At 39.2% G+C, this 16842-nt stretch overlaps 1 protein-coding gene across 2 annotated transcripts in view; it reads left to right on the forward strand.

The window, feature by feature from the left end:
* LOC128645202 (macrophage receptor MARCO) overlaps positions 1 to 16842 on the forward strand; it is a 118375-nt gene that overhangs the window by 87703 nt on the left and 13830 nt on the right. For both annotated transcript variants that reach the window (XM_053698019.1, XM_053698017.1), the window contains one exon: positions 9 to 62. In XM_053698019.1, the coding sequence (XP_053553994.1) occupies positions 9 to 62 (54 nt within the window). The remainder of the gene's footprint in view (positions 1 to 8; positions 63 to 16842) is intronic.

Raw genomic sequence — 16842 nt, forward strand, 5'->3', positions numbered from 1 at the left:
TCCTGAAGGACTACAAGGAATCCCTGGGAGACAAGGTGAAAAGGGAGACAAAGGTGACAAAGGTATGAGAGTTCAAAAAGGGGTTGGGTGTTTTAGATGTATTGTATTCCAGCTCGTAATTCACCCAGAGCAATATGAAGGAAGGTGGCAGCAAATATTTCTGTTTCACCAGAATAATAATTTAGTAATAAAAAAATAAGCTCCCCTAATTGGATGGGCACGAAAACTAATTTATCAAATAGCTTAATAAGGGCACCACCTCCAATGTTCTTCTGTGAACAGTATAAATGGAGTTTGTGTTTTTTGTTTTTGCTTTTTGCTCTACTTTTGAATTAAAAGAATGTTCAAGTCTATCTTCTACAAAATACATTAATGCCATTTGTGCCTAAAATAGACACTACTGATAAGTATTGTAGCATCTAATATTTGTACATCTGATGCCAAAAAGCAATAAAGAAACCAGAATGACGTTATTGGGATCTTTTTTGCCAAGGTTCACTGAATCTATCATGAAAACACATATGCAAAGTATGATACTATATACTGTTTTGCTCTGTATAACAAATTTCCCTGCCTCACTCCAGTTATGATAAGGGACCTACATTTTGTTATATTAAAGTATATACCATGTAGCTACACTACAGAAAAACAGTGGTTTATTTTAAAGTATATACCATGTAGCTACATTACAGAAAAATTGTGGTTTATTTTTTTTTTAAAAAAGCCACATTTAAATGCAAAGTGGTGGGTACTGGCAGACAGCTGCCAGTACCCAAAATGGTGGAAATAGTTAGTGGGGGGAGGGTTAGAGAACTCTTTGGGGGTGGATAAATAAGGTTGAGGGATAAGGGGGAATCTTACTACACAGCAGAATATATATTTTGAAAAAAAGAAAAAAGAAAAAAAAAAACACCTTTATTTTAGTACTGGCAGACGGGGAAGGATGAGAGCTGTTTGGGAGGGATCAGGGGGTGGGATGTGTCAGGTGGGAGGCTGATCTCTACAATAAAGCTAAAAGTAATCCTTCAAGCTCCATACAAGCTACCTAATTAACCCCGTTAATGCTGGGTATAATATAAGTGTGCTGCACAGCGGCATTTAGCTGCCTTCTAATTACCAAAAAGCAATGCCAAAGCCATATATGTCTGCTATTTCTGATCAAAGGGGATCCCAGATAAGCATTTACAACCATTTGTGCCATAATTGCACAAGCTATTTGTAAATAATTTCAGTGAGAAACCCAAAGTTAGTGAAAAAGTTAACGATTTTTTTTATTTGATCAAATTTGGCGGTGAAATGGTGGCATGAAATATATCAAAATGGGCCTAGATCAATACTTTTGGCTGTCTACTAAACTACATTAAAGCTAAAAGTAACCCTACAAGCTCCCTAATTAACCCCTTCACTGCTGGGCATAATACACATGTGGTGCGCAGTGGCATTTAGCAGCCTCCTAATTACCAAAAAGCAACGCCAAAGACATATAAGTCTGCTATTTCTGAACAAAGGGGATCCCAGAGAAGCATTTACAAACATTTGTGCCATAATTGCAAAAGTTGTTAATAAATAATTTCAGTGAGAGACCTAAAGTTTGTGAAAAAGTTTGTGAAAAGTGAACAATTTTTTTTATTTGATCGCATTTGGCGGGAAAATGGTGGCATGAAATATACCAAAATGGGCCTTGATCAATACTTTGGGTTGTCTACTAAAAAAAAATATAAACATGTCAAGGGATATTCAGGGATTCCTGACAGATTTCAGTGTTCCAATGTAACTATCGCTAATTTTGAGAAAAAAAATGATTTGGAAATAGCAAAGTGCTACTTGTACTTATTGCCCTATAACTTGCAAAAACAAAAAAAAACAAAGAACATGTAAACATTTGGTATTTCTAAACTCAGGACAAAATTTAGAAACTATCTAGCATGGGCGTTTTTTGGTGGTTGTAGATGTGTAACATATTTTGGGGGTCAAAGTTAGACATTTTTTCATCATACTTTATAATTTTTTTATAGTAAATTATAAGATATGATGAAAATAATGGTATCTTTAGATAGTTCATTTAATGGCGAGAAAAACGGTATATAATATGTGTGGGTACAGTAAATGAGTAAGAGGAAAATTACAGATAAACACAAACACTGCAGAAATGTAAAAATAGACTTGGGGGTCTATTTAACAAGGGCCGAATGGCCCCTGTTCCCCTTGTTTCCGCGCAAGCCTTCAGGCTCGCCAGAAACATACGCTACCTCTGAGGTGGCGTATAGCAATCCGCCCGATCATGTACGATCGGGCTGATTGACACCCCTTGCTAGTGGCCGATTGGCTGCGAATCTGCATGGGGCGGTATTGCACCAGCAGTTCACAAGAACTGCTGGAGCAATGATAAATGCCGGCAGCGTATGCTGTTGGCATTTATCGATGTGCGACGAACATGGTTCGCCATAGCGGATCATGTCTGTCTGCACATATATAAATAGACCCCATGGTCCAAACGGTCAGAAAATGGAAAAGGGCTGTGGTCCTTAAGGGGTTAAAGTGCTTGTGCCTACATGATTTAACTACAAAACAGGATTGTGCCTTCATGAACGTGAGTTCAATAATGTAGGCGCAAGCAATGTAAAACACACTGTGTTAAATGTGTTTGGGGCACTATGGTCACAAATGCACAATTTCATGTTGAGAGTTCATGCTTTGCAGATTCAGTATTGTTAAAATACAATATAAGAAGATATCATAAGTCCAAGTAATAGAAAGCCATAGGGGCCGATTTATCATGGCCCGAATGGGATCAAATACCCCTGTTTCCTGGAAACAGGAGTTAAGAATTAGGGGGTGGCATTGCACAAGCAGTTCACCAGAACTGCTTGTGCAATGTTAAATGGCAACAGCGTATGCTATCAACATTCAGCTATGTCTGGTGGACATGATCCTCTACAGCGGATCATGTTCGCCAGACATTGATTAATCAACCCCATAATCTTCATCTTGTTTTAAGATCATGCCAAACAGTGTAGTCAAAATTAAACATTCATTATTTAGATAGGACATGAAATTGTAAACAATTTCCTAATTTACTTTTACCATCAAATTCACTCAGTTATCTTGGTATTCTTCGCTAAATCTAGGTAGGCTCACATGCTAATTTCTAAGCCCTTGAAGGCCGCCTCTTATTTCAGGGCATTTTGACAATTTTTCACAGTTAAACACTGCTAGGTCATATGTTCCAATCAGCACTGATTGGCTAAAATGAAAGTCTGTCAAAACAACCAAAATAAGGGGGCAGTCTGCAGAGGCTTAGATACAAGGTAATCCAAGAGGTAAAAAGTATATTATTATAACCGTGTTGGTTATGCAAAACTGGGGAATGGGTAATACATGGGTTATCTATCTTTTTAAACAATAACATTCTGTTGTAGACTGTCCCTTTAAGCAGTGGTAACGATGGAATAAGATTGCAATAGGTTTCTTTTTAACTCATTGTGCAATACCATTTAAAACCCTGGTTATGAAGACACCAGTATTGTAAGAGACAATCACAGCAGTGCACGTGTGACATAGAATTAAACATTCACGGCTTCCTGTTGGAGGCGGGGCATGCAGGTAACTGCAGGTAGCTGCAGGTGCTCTGGACGCTCCGTGCCTCTGTGAGAGGCCTAATTCAACACCAACATATGCTTTGTTTCCCTTGGCCATGCACAGGCTTGGGAATTAGGATTTCAATCCAGCATGGGAAGTTAAAGTTGCAGCCTAGAGGTGCACGGTGGCTGGTGCACACCATTTCTACAGGGGCTTCTAAGTACTGGAACAAGACTCCTTTAGATAAAGCCCCTCGACTATATCCAGGTCTTTACATCAATGATTACCAGTTTCTCTACCTATTGCACCTGCCGTTTAAATCTGAACTATAAAAGGAGATTTCTGGGCTTACGTATATAAGTGCTGCTTCCTGAACAAACTATATACAAGCTGGGGTATATTAAACAGAGAGCCGGCCTTAATACTCACCTGGTTGAGATTTGTGGATGCCTAGGCGGCGGCTCCTTTCGTCCCCTGGCAGGTTCTGACCTGTACATCGAGGGGCTTGAGCGGCGTGGGCTCACCTGGAGAGCCTGGTGCTGAAGGTGACGAAGCCCCTCTCCCTGGTCGAGAGTGGATTGAAATCAGCGGTGAGTTGACTACAGGAAGTCTGAGCCCCCTGGACGGGCAAACAGCCTAGCGTGAGGTGTCGGGGGTGTTACCGCACACCGGGTCCTGGCTGCTGCTTGGTCAGGCCCTCCTTTTCCTGCGGCCCGCATGCAAGCTGAGAAAGAGTGTCTGGTGTGAGCGATTGGATTACTGCTCTCTTCGACGCTGGCGGGCTGTTCCGCCGCACAATTGTCTCCTTATCCTGGACGCAACAGCGGGTTCTTTTGCCACAGCCACAGCAATCCACAACTAGGGAAGATTAAAGTGGCAAGGCACCCGACGAGATGTTAGACATTGGCAGCGAGGTATCGTATCCTGGTCTGGTTGAGGGTGTCCTGCTGGGGAGCAAAGTACTTTGATTCTGCTCACCGTAGCTGCACAGATTGTCTAAGTGCTTTTGGTTGTTGCAGTACATAACGCATCGGTCTCCCTGGTAGATTTATTGAGCGAGTTAATAGCTCATGTTGACTGGGCAACTTGCTGCGGTGGCAGTGAAGGCAATGATGTGAACTACTGTTTGGTCTCAATAAGTTTAATTTCAGGTCTGAGCACGTGGGAGCTATTACCCTCAGCCGTTTTTATAATCTATTTTGTGTATGCTGTATTATTGTAAAATCCTCTCCTTTTTCAGGCTTTATTACAAGGATTTTGCACCTCTAAATGCGAAATTATGGGGGTATAATATATGTATATAATGCGGCCACAGAAGGTTTCTAGGCATTAAAGCATAGTGGCTAGAGTATGCAGAAATCTCTTCCTGGTATTCAGCATTTGAAAGAGATTGTTAAGTCTGAGATTTACATATCTTAGCTAATCAATATAGATGGGACACTATGTCATACCTGCTGTGGTAAATATAAAATATTAAGTTTCTTTCGAAGTGAACAGTGTTGGAATATAGGATATTGAGCTCTATTTTTATCAAATTAAGCTTATAGCTATTTATCACTGTATGTGTACAAACACACGCTATTCTGGGTAATTTCTTCTGTGTTGTTATATGATAAGAAATTACTTATCTATATATGTATCTATTCACTCACATTTATTTAGTTAAAAGTACTGTGTTATTAGCTTTAATCTCACGTTACAACATACACCAGAAAAGGTTTTGAAGTAAGGAACACCCTTTTTACACTTTAGATAAAATTAAAGTCTAGGGAATTTAATGATTAGAATGGACACTTGATGTAAAATACTGTCACTTTTGGAGCACAAGGCACTATATCATATCTGCTGAGGTAAATATAAAATATCAGTTTCTTTTGATGAGTGTCTCTATAAATTTATAGTGCTGAACTATAGGATATCGAACTCTATCTTTATCAAATTAAGCTTATAGCTGTCTATCACTGTATGTGCATATACACAAGCTATTCTAGGTAATTTTTTTATTGTGTTGCTATAAGTTAAGAAATTACCTATCTTTACCTATACCTAGTCATCCACATTTATTTATTTAATAAGTACTGTGTTATTAGCTTTAACCTCACGGTACAACATACACTAGAAATGGTTTAGAAGTAAGGGATATTTTTTTTTACATTTTAGATAAAGTTAAAGTCTAGGGAACTTAATGATTAGAAGGGACACTTGATGTAAAATACTATCACTTTTGGAGCACAAATTGTCTTAACACAACAGAAAAGTTAGCACTTTTTTTCTTTGTCTTTAACTATACTTCCTGCATAATATAGGTGGTCCTACACAAAGTATACTATTTGGAGATAGTCTATTAGAGCATTATAAGGTTTTTGGAGATTTTTTGATTTGTTCTCTATATCTCTAAGCCACATAGGTAACATTTGTCATAATACAGACAAATACCAGTTAGGTCCTGTTCATGGACAAATATATGCAGCAAAGGAGCTCTCCCTCCAATATGGCTCCCAAAGCAAGAGAAAAAAAAGGGAGCAGCAGGAATTTGGACACTAGCATTGTTTCCCCTCTGGAAAAAAAGTGTTTCCAATCCTTCTCCCAACAATCTGATAGAATTTGCAGCTGAAGTGGCAAAAATTCTGACACCCCAGTTTGATATGATCAAACAGGAGCTCAGAAATGAGATATCAAACCTCACCTTGGAGGTCAGGCAGTTCTCATCCAGATTAGATGAAATTGAGAATCGGATCTCAGATCTGGAAGACAGATTTAATGTTATTGATCCTACAATGGATACTCATAGCAAAATTATCACTTCTTTGCAAGCTAAGATCGAGGATCTTGAGGACCGATCGAGACGTAACAATCTTAAAGTGATTGGTCTGCCCAAATCACCTGAGTTTCAAGACCTAATGAATTTTGTCACCACTACATTACCACAGGCCCTGCAGATTCCAGCTCCTGCTGCTCCCTTTTTGATCGAAAGGGTACATAGGATAGGCCAACGACGTGAACATAGCGAGGCCCTGAGACCCAGGCCAGTAATTTTTAAATTTATGAACTTTCAAGACAAACTATTATACCTCAAACATTATAGGAAATGTAGTCCTCTTTCCTTAGGCTCTCATAAGTTACTATTGTTTCAGGATTTCTCTTCGGAAACACTAACCAAGAGAAGAGATATGTCTTTTTTTATGGGAGACTGCAGAAAGAAAACTACAATATCAGACTGATTTACCCTGCAAAGTTAATTGTGCAGAAAGATGGTACTACACACACACTTAACAATGTTATGGAGGCTGAGGCTTTTTGCAGGGAATCAGGGGTTCCATGAACATGTACACAATTTACTAGGTAGAGGCTTTCTGATCCCAGAATTAGAATATCTAATCACTTAGAGTTATGTAACTGATTAATATGGTATTCGAATTTAGGAATATGGTAGTTACAGAAATGGTGTTTTTAGGTTCTGTTGGGGGGGGGGTTATGTGGGGGTTGTGTTGTGACCCTTTTTTTTTCTTCTCTTCCTTCTTTCTTTCTCTCTCTCTTCCTCTCCGCCTCCTGCTTCTCCCCGCTCCCTCTCTGTCCCTTCTTGTTTACCGTCGTTGGAATTGGTCCCTTGAGTTTCCCCAAGGGGGATATTAAGGGAGTACTCGCTTTTGCATTTTGGGTTGGTAAGATGAATAGTGTTGATGGCATATAACCTTAATCTATTATCTTGGAATATAGGGGGCATTAACTCACCAATCAAAAGAAAAACCGTAATAAAACATTTGGGGAAATTTAACCCCGACATAGTCCTCTTACAGGAATTACATCTTAATGCTATTGAAATACCCAAACTTAAATCTAAGCGGGTGGGGGAAGTCGTGGCAGCTCCATTTACCTCAAGGAAGAGGGGGGTTGCAATTTTATTGAACCGGAAATTAGAATATTGAATAATTAACATTGAATCTGATCCTGAAGGGAGATTCTTAATACTGGAAATGGAAATTAAAGATATTAGATATATACTCTGCAATATATACAGACCTAATCAAATCGACCATAATTTTTGGTCAGCCCTTTCCGCAAAATTGCACAGATTTATAGGGCTAAATTTAATTATCGCAGGAGATTTTAATCTGCTAGCAGACCCCTTTTTGGACAACTCCAACAAGAGGGCGCTAAACAGTAGAGGCAGAAAAGTTCGAATCTTTCAGAAATTATGTTCACATCTGGGTATGGTCGATCTATGGCGAGTACAGAACCCGGATATTCGTACTTATACGTGTGTATCCCATGTTCAACGCTCTTTTTATCGACTTGACTATTTTCTGGTATCAGAATCAATGCTTGCTCGGAATTGGGCCACTAAAATTGAAGACATAGTCATCTCTGACCATGCTGTCATAGCATTAAACCTTACTATCGGACATAGGCGGCTTGGTAAGAACTATATTTTTTCCCCCAGATATCTAAGTAATAACATCAAATTTCAGAACCATCTACGGCTGAAATGGGCAGAATATCTTAATAATAATGGTAATTATATGGACAAGATCGAAACATTTTGGGAGGCCTCTAAGGCCGTTTTACGCGGAGAGATTAAATCTTACACACTTTATTGGACAAAAAACTGTAGTACAGTGGCTAGACAACTAGCCAATCGGGTCAAGAACTCATATAGAGCCTACATTACCAGACATACGAGAGAATGCTGGGAGGCCTACATTGCAGCTAAGACACTTCGGGATACACATTTGAAACAGATCAGTGCCCAGGAAGAAATTAGAATGAAAGCTAGATATGGGGGGTTCACAGGTAGATCAGCGAAGTTCCTAGCGAGGTTAGCTAAGTCTTTATCCAGATACGCAATTGCTTCTATTAAGCAAGGAACCACGAGATATACGAGGCATACGGATATAGAAAAAGTATTCTTTGACTTCTTCCAGGATTTATATAAACAAGATCCCCCTAATCCAGATAAGAAAGAGGCATTTTGGGGTAAGATTAAAGTACCACGTTTATCCATAGAAGCTAGATAAGCTATTAATGCGCCCATTACTGAAGAGGAAATACTATGGGCAATTAAAAATGCGAAACCTAATAAAGCAGCCGGTCCAGGCGCTCTCCCCATTGAATATTATAGAATTTTACAACTCCAGGTGTTACCTATATTAACTAAGCTATTTAATTTTTATTTCTCCGTGAATATGAGGTGCTCTGCCTCCTTCTCATCTGCAAATATTTCTTTGATCCTAAAAAAGGGGAAAGATCCCGAGTTACCAAGCTCCTTCAGACCTATCTCGGTCTTAAACAATGACTATAAGCTGCTCGCGGCTATCGTAGCCTCACGATTGAAACCCCACATGGGCAAGTTAGTCCATGAGAATCAATCTGGTTTCATGCCTGGTCGTAAGCCGGTAAGGAACACGAGGAAATTACTAATCCTGATTGAATCCTTCTGGAATAAATATAAGTCTTTGGAACCTCACGAAAGTACAGATAAGGCTATTTTAACGGTCGACGCGGAAAAGGCTTTTGATAGGGTCAGCTGGGACCATTTGTTCTCCGCGTTAGATCAATTTGGGTTCTCGGGCTCTTTTAACAACTATATACGCTTAATCTATAGTACTCCTTCTTCTGCAGTGATTATCAATAATACATCTACTCATCGATTTAATCTATTTAGAGGGACCAGACAAGGCTGTCCACTTTCCCCCTTCTTGTTTAATCTTAGTGTAGAACCTCTGGCTATTCGATTACGGCAAGAACTTGATGGGATTTCATTTGCAGGTGAGAAGTTGGTTCTTCTCCTCTATGCGGATGATCTTCTTCTATTTCTATCTAACCTTAAGGTTCCATTACCCATTTTACAGAGTATTACCCAAGAGTTTGGGGAAATCTCAGGGTTTAAGATTAATACTTCTAAATCTGAATTAATGTGGATATATAAAAACCCCTCAATGCAGGTGAACCATCCTTTTCGAGAGGTCCCCCAGATTACATATCTTGGCTTACGATTATCCAGAAACTCGGAAGAATGGTATAGATTAAATCATAGGATGGCGATGGACTCTTGCAAGAAGAAGCTGGAGGAATGGGCTAGGTTACCGATTTCGTTAACCGCTCTGGTGACTCTGATTAAATCAGTCATTTTCCCAAAGCTTCTTTACATCTTGCAAAATATCCCATGGTTTTTACATAAAAAAGATATCACCATATACAATAAGGCTTGTTCCAAATTTTTATGGAATGGTAAGAGACCGCGGATTGCCTCTCATAGGCTCATGAACTCTAAGATATCAGCGGGTCTGGCTCTTCCTAATATCCAGTCATATAATTTGGTTATTATAGCTAGATTTGCACTAGATTGATTAACTGGGAAGGAGCAAATTACTTCTTTCACCTGGGAATCGCAGGTGGTGGCTCCTTTCCAGCTGAAGGCTCTTTTGCACTGTCCCCTCACCTCAATCCCATCCAATATATTTTATCTAGGTACCTTTAAGAATGTCATTACAGCTTGGCAAAGGCTTTGTATAGAATTGGGAATCTCCCTATGTCTCACAATACTTACCCATAGTGGGCAACCCAGAGTTTAGTCCTGGTCTTTTCAACCAGATATTTAAAGACTGGGAGACAAAAGGTCTCCAAACTTTGTGTCAATTACGGGATGCAGGGGGATATCCATTATTATTTCAAGAAATCGCAATCCGGTTTGATTTAGGTACTCGTGAGTTTTATGCCTACCTGCAAGTCAGACATTTTCTCCAGGAGCTACTCACAAAATATGGGAATAACTGGTCCTTGGGTGAGTTGCAGTCTAGGATCTCAATTTATGCAGCAGGAATATATGCAATTTCCCCTTTGTATCTACTGTTAAATCGGAAAGCGTCAAACTTACAAGTAAACGAGATGGTTGATAGATGGGCTACTCTATTTCCGGATATAGATGAGCAGACTATTGTGGGGAGTTTCAAAATAATTCAACAGAGCTGGGTTCCGACATCATGGAGGGAGTCACAGATAAAAGTTGGGTTACAGAGATACCTTACACCTGCTGTTCTTTCTAAGTGGTACAAAACAAAGGTTATCTGCCCTAGATGTTCATCTATAGGAGCCGACCTATTCCACTGTTTATGGAGCTGCCCTAAGGTTTGCCAATATTGGGGGAAAATCATATTTTGGATGACGGTAGTTTTGAAATTGGACCATAAAATATCCCCAATTGAGATTTGCTTCTTGGTAAAATTCCAGGGTATTAGGGTATTACTAAGAACTATAGCCTGATAAACACTATTATATTAGTGGCACGCAACCTTATCTTTAAAGCATGGAAAGCATCTTCTGCACCTACAATGGCCCAATTTAAAAGGGCTTTAACTGATCAATTCATAATAGAACAGATTAATTTACCATACCCACAAGATAAATACTTAGCGGTATTCTTTAAAAAATGGGAGATATTTGTAAGATCTCTGCCCCTAACACATCAAAGAAAATTAATCAAACCAATTAGAAACTCGGAGTTTATACAGATGAATATTTTGGCGGGACATTTTCCGGGTGAATGGGCAGCGGACATCGAGTGAGGGGTTGGGGGGGAGGGGGCGGAGAGGAGATGGGAAGAGAGGATAGGTCTAGTTTTTTGGGGGGGTTTCCCCCCCGTTTCCCTCTTTTTTTTTTGTGTGTGTCTTTTTGAGTCGTGGTGGTCCTGTCATGTGGGGTTTTGTCCTACTGCTCGTGTTGTAGAGTCGGTGAAGGGTGGGGGGGCGAAAAGATAAAAAGCAACTAAGATGAAGAAAGATTAGCTATCTGACAAAGGTTTATATGGTTACACTATGCACTTTTAGCCAATATATGAATGTTCGCTTTAAATAAGTTTGTAAGATTTGTATTTATGCACGGGCATTTTTGGCCCCTTACTCTGGCTTATACTGTTTTTATTTAATTATGTATGTATTTTTAATAATTACTGTGGCACCTGTTGATGTTTTTATCTGGTAACCGTCAATGTAGTAAATTTCTTTGTCTTTGTTATAAATAAAGTTTAAAAAAAAAAAAAAAAAAAAAGAATTAAGCATTCACAGAATGGGATTAATTCACACCATTTGTAGATGTTGGTGTCCTGATTTGACTTTTCTTGCAGATCCTCTTAGCTGTTTAGAATATCACATACTCAACACATATACATATGTACAGTATATGAACCTATACCTATGTAAATCTGAACCCTTGCCACTGTAGGCAGCATATGCAATAGTGATAAATAGAGATTAATACACCTCTACAGTGTCTCATGTGGCTATTTCAGAGTGTCTTGTACATGTGTGATAAAGGACTGTGATTGCTGAGAACTTTTGGGACCCGTAGTACAAATAAGGCTTTTAGGGATGTGCGAGAAAAAGCTAAAAACACGCTATTGCGATTGTATCAAATTTAAAAGTTGAATTTTCGGCCAGAAAAAGAGCAAGAAAATGCCTTAGCCTAAAAATTGTGATTGGCCATTTAATTAGATTTTTTTTTTTTTAAATGTTTTCTTTTGTTGATTTCTTTCTTTCAAAGGGCTAAATTACAAATGGTGCACTAACTGTGGTTCATGAGCAGTATTGTCTTTATTTTGTTTTTTCTGTGCATCGAAAATATCACTCATAGTAGTAAACGCGAGAGCAAAATCGCATTTTATGCTTGTCGGGTTAGTGTGACTGAAGACCTCGCATAGAGGGTAGTACATTAAAAAAGTTGCACTAAACACAACATAAATACATTTAAAATTACAGTTACACTCATATAAACACTATCTGATAAAATTATTCATGTAAATATTTAAAAAAATGATGTGTTCAAAAGTATATAGTATATGGCCATGTATTTGACAGCAAAGGGCTATAATGGGTCATATGTATCAAGCTCCGTATAGAGCTTGATGCCCCGTGTTTCTGGCGAGCCTGCAGCCTGGCGAGCAGTTATGAAGCAGCGGTCACAAAGACCGCTGCTCCATAACCTGTCCGTCTGCTCTGAGCAGGCGGACAGACATCGCCGGAAATCAACCCGATCGAGTACGATCGGGTTGATTGACCCCCACCTGCTGGCGGCCTATTGGCCACGAGTCTGCAGGGGGCGGCGTTGCACCAGCAGCTCTTGTGAGCTGCTGGTGCAATGCTGAATACGGCGAGCGTATTGCTCGCCTTATTCAGCAAGGTCTGTCGGACCTGATCTGCACTGTCGGATCAGGTCTGACAGACCTTCATAACTAGAGGCCAATGTATATACATACATGTACATGTCTAAAACTGTAAACAATTATAAATAATCCATATAATATATTTATATATATACAGTATATATACTTATTTTACAGTATGTATAATATTTTTTAATTACAATTAATATTTTTTAATATTATATATTAGAGATCAGCAACTCTTCATGTTTGCTAACCTGAAACCTCAAGCGCAAAATACACGAATCGAGATATGTATATTTCACATTCCTTTGTTCTTCACATAAATAATTTTTAGGATTAAATATATATTTCTATATATATCTGATAATGTTAATGTAAAATATATAGCTATACCTATATATCTATTGGAATAGATATATCTATACCTATATATCTATTGGAATAGATATAAGGTATATATATATATATATATATATATATATATATATATATATATATATATATATATATGATCTTCAATAAAACAGGAACCAGCCAGGATTTTCTGAGGAAGGGGAGGTTTACTCCCCGAAACGTTAATAAATTTTGACCCCTGTTTTTGAAAAAATCCTGGCTGGTTCCTGTTTTATTGAAGATTGTTTACTACACAGAACCTTCAGGTGGTTGGCTCATGGAGGGCGGATTCACATTGTGTGTTATGTATGTATATATATATATATATATATATATATATACTGTGTGTATATATATATATATATATATAAATATATATATACAGTATATATATATATATATATATATCAAAATACTCATTTGCCTAATAATTCTGCACTCCCTGTATATATTTATTTACAATAAAAATAACATTGTTCTGTAAGGGAAAAACATTGGAATGTGAATAATTCATAACTCCAGCCAGGTTAACAAGTGATAGTTGTTAGGTTGACATTGACTTCTATGGTGAGAATACATTAACACGGATAGTGATATCGTGACGTCCGGAAGTTAGCGTGCGTAGTGTTTCGCTCACGCACAAACGTTTTACTTTCAACTTGTAATATGAGCACAACCTGATATGTGCAAAAAGAATACTTCTAGAAAACTTTACGCTCGAGCAGGATAGCTAAATAGCACGCCACTTGTAATCTAGCCAAAATAAGCATGTAAAATTGTTTGTTCAAATGTAAACTTAACATGAGCACACATATTATTTGCATTAGTTTAATTGTCCCATAAGATTTATAATGTTCCACAATAATGGGGAAAAGCAGTTTTCATGAAGTTGGATACACTGTAGAAAAACAGATTTTAAGGACCCTCAAAATCTTTTGTAATTTAAAAGTATTTTGACTAAATACATAGTCAAATTTGTAATCCTGTGCCACTCCAGTCAGATATACACCTGGTGAGCCAATCTAAAGCAGGCATGTACAGGTTTGCTCCAATCACAGGCTGTATTCTCATCTTAGAAGAATGGGAGTGTTCTAGTACACCAACTAGGGTCTATTTCTGCCAATGCCAGCTAGGTCTATGCTTAGGGCAGCATTGTTTAAGGGGGCAGCAAATTTTGAGAGGCAACTTGGTTCCATGATGTCTTGTCACTGATAAACTCCAAATAGATAAAAGTGGTCTAAATGTGGTTTGCAAAAGATAATCACTTCAGCATTGGTTTTCAGGCAGTAATTCATTTATAAATAACTGCTCGGTATGTAAGGCAATTAGGCAAATATGCTAAAATGCATGAAGATGGGAAGTTGGGGGGCAGCAGGTTTCTCAGTGCCTAGGGCATCTTTAACTTCATGTTTAACCCATTAAAGGCTAGATTACGAGTGGATCGCTATTTATCACTCCTGCTCTTATTCCGGGTAGCACTCATATTACAAGTAGAAAGTGAAAAGTTTTCGCACACACACTAACCCAATGCACCGAAAATGCAGATCTTCAAATATAGGGACCATTTTAAAGTATTCCCCTATAGACTTCAATGGAGCAAGAAAAGTGGGAAAAAACACCCTAGAACCAGCCAAGCACCAGTATTCTGTTCCAGTACCCTAGTCCTGCTGAAAGCATCTGCCAAGTACCAGTATCCTGCTTCAGTGCCCTAGCCCTGCAGATGACATCTTCCAAGCACCGCTATCTTGCTCAAGTACCGTAGCCGGGCAGAAGGCATCTGCAAAGCACCGGTATCCTGTTCCAGTCATAGGGGCCCATTTATCAAGCTCCGGAGCTTGTGGGCCCGTGTTTCTGGCGAGTCTTCAGACTCGCCAGAAACACCAGTTATGAAGCAGCGGTCTAAAGACCGCTGCTCCATAACCCTGTCCGCCTGCTCTGAGCAGGCGGACAGGAATCGCCAGAAATCAACTCGATCTAGTACGATCGGGTTGATTGACACCTCCCTGCTGGCGGCCTTTGCTCCTCAAGCAGGCACTCTAGTCTCGGCTCTCAAGTTGGTCACTCCAGTCTTCGACCCTCAAGTGGGTATTCCAGTCCTCAGCCTTAAAGTGGGTACACCTGTTCCGGACCCTAGAGTGGGCACTATTTTTGACTCCAGGTCTGACGTGGGCATTACTGCTTCCTTATCCTGTTTCCAGCTTCCTGTAAATAAAACCGGAATTGTCATGTCTGTTGGTTATCGCAACCATGCCTAAAAGGGGTAGTACCGTAAAGAAACTCATACCATTGGCATGATAGCTATTCAGTGAGTTCAGTGTATGAGCGGGCTCCCAAAGCTGGTTAATAGCATGTAGTAAGAGTCCTTCCATGCAGGATGTTTGGAGTGCTTCTTTGCATTAAAAAATATATTATTAAAAACACAAACTGTGCAGTGGGGTATTGGTAAAAATGCAGAGTTTATATTTTATAAGTAATTCTTTATACTAAGGTTTACTGTCTCTTTAAAACTAGTTTTCAGCATGTAACATTCAATCTGAGTGTCTATTAGCAAATAATGTTATTTTGTGGTCCTTTAATGTGAATCCATAAACAACAGCTTGAGAAAAGGAAAGAGAGAAAGAGAATGGTGTGAATTTGTGTGTGTGCAGGCATTTGTGATGTATGCATGTGTATGTGTGAGCGTGTGCATGTGTGTGTGCATTTGTGCATGTTTGTGCGTGCATTTGTGCATGTTTATGTTTATGTGTATGTGGGTGTTTGTGCATGTTTATGTGTGTGTGTGCGTTTGTACATGTTTATGTGTGTGTGAGCGCGTTTGTGCATGTTTATGTGTGAGTGCGTGTGTGTGTTTGTGTGTGTTTGTGCATGTTGATGTGTGTGTGTTTGAACATGTTTATCTGTGTGTGTGTGCATTTGTGCATGTTGATGTGTTTGTGTTTGTGTGTATCCGTTTTGTGCATGTTTATGTGTGAGTGTGTGTGTGTGTTTATGCATGTTTATGTGTGTGTGTGTTTGTGCATGTTTATGTGTGTGTGTGTGTATGTGTGTGTTTCTGCATGTTTATGTGTGTGTGCATGTTTATGTGTGGGTGTGTGTGCATTTGTGCATGTTGGTGTGTTTGTGCATGTTTGTGCATGTTTATGTGTGGGTGTAAGAGTGGATGTTTTTCTTACATACTAGAATATATTCCAGTCCTCCCATTATTCTGAGATAGCTAAACTATAAATACTTAACCCTTTAAGGACACAGCTTTCAGTTTGCTCAATTGTTTTATGACGGAAAAATTCAGTCATATGTCCTTAAGAGGTTAAAGACAAATATTAAGATACTGCCGTAGCCCCATATCCCCACCTCTAAAGATCCCCTCGGGTGTCCATTAATCCCTTATGCAGTTAAGGCCAGGGATCAAGTCGAGCGGGAACGCATGGGAACGGAGTTCCAGCACTATTTTTACAGGAGGAACTAAGTTCCCTCTGGATAGGGAACAGAGATGCTTCATTAAACACTGCTGCTGCTGGTGGGAGGAGCTCAAGCACAGTCTAGTTAGAGAGATAGTGAGATCCTCTAGTAATAGGCAGTAAAACTCCCTACTAACACTTCCTACTAAATGCAAGCCTGTCAGTGGTCCTGCTGTGTGATCATCCCACATTGTATGGAACACATGGTGCTTACATTTCTGGGTGGCTTGCTCTGGGGATATTTAGCTCCCCTCA

This window comes from Bombina bombina, chromosome 1, assembly GCF_027579735.1.
Source record: "Bombina bombina isolate aBomBom1 chromosome 1, aBomBom1.pri, whole genome shotgun sequence".
Classification (NCBI taxonomy): domain Eukaryota; kingdom Metazoa; phylum Chordata; class Amphibia; order Anura; family Bombinatoridae; genus Bombina; species Bombina bombina.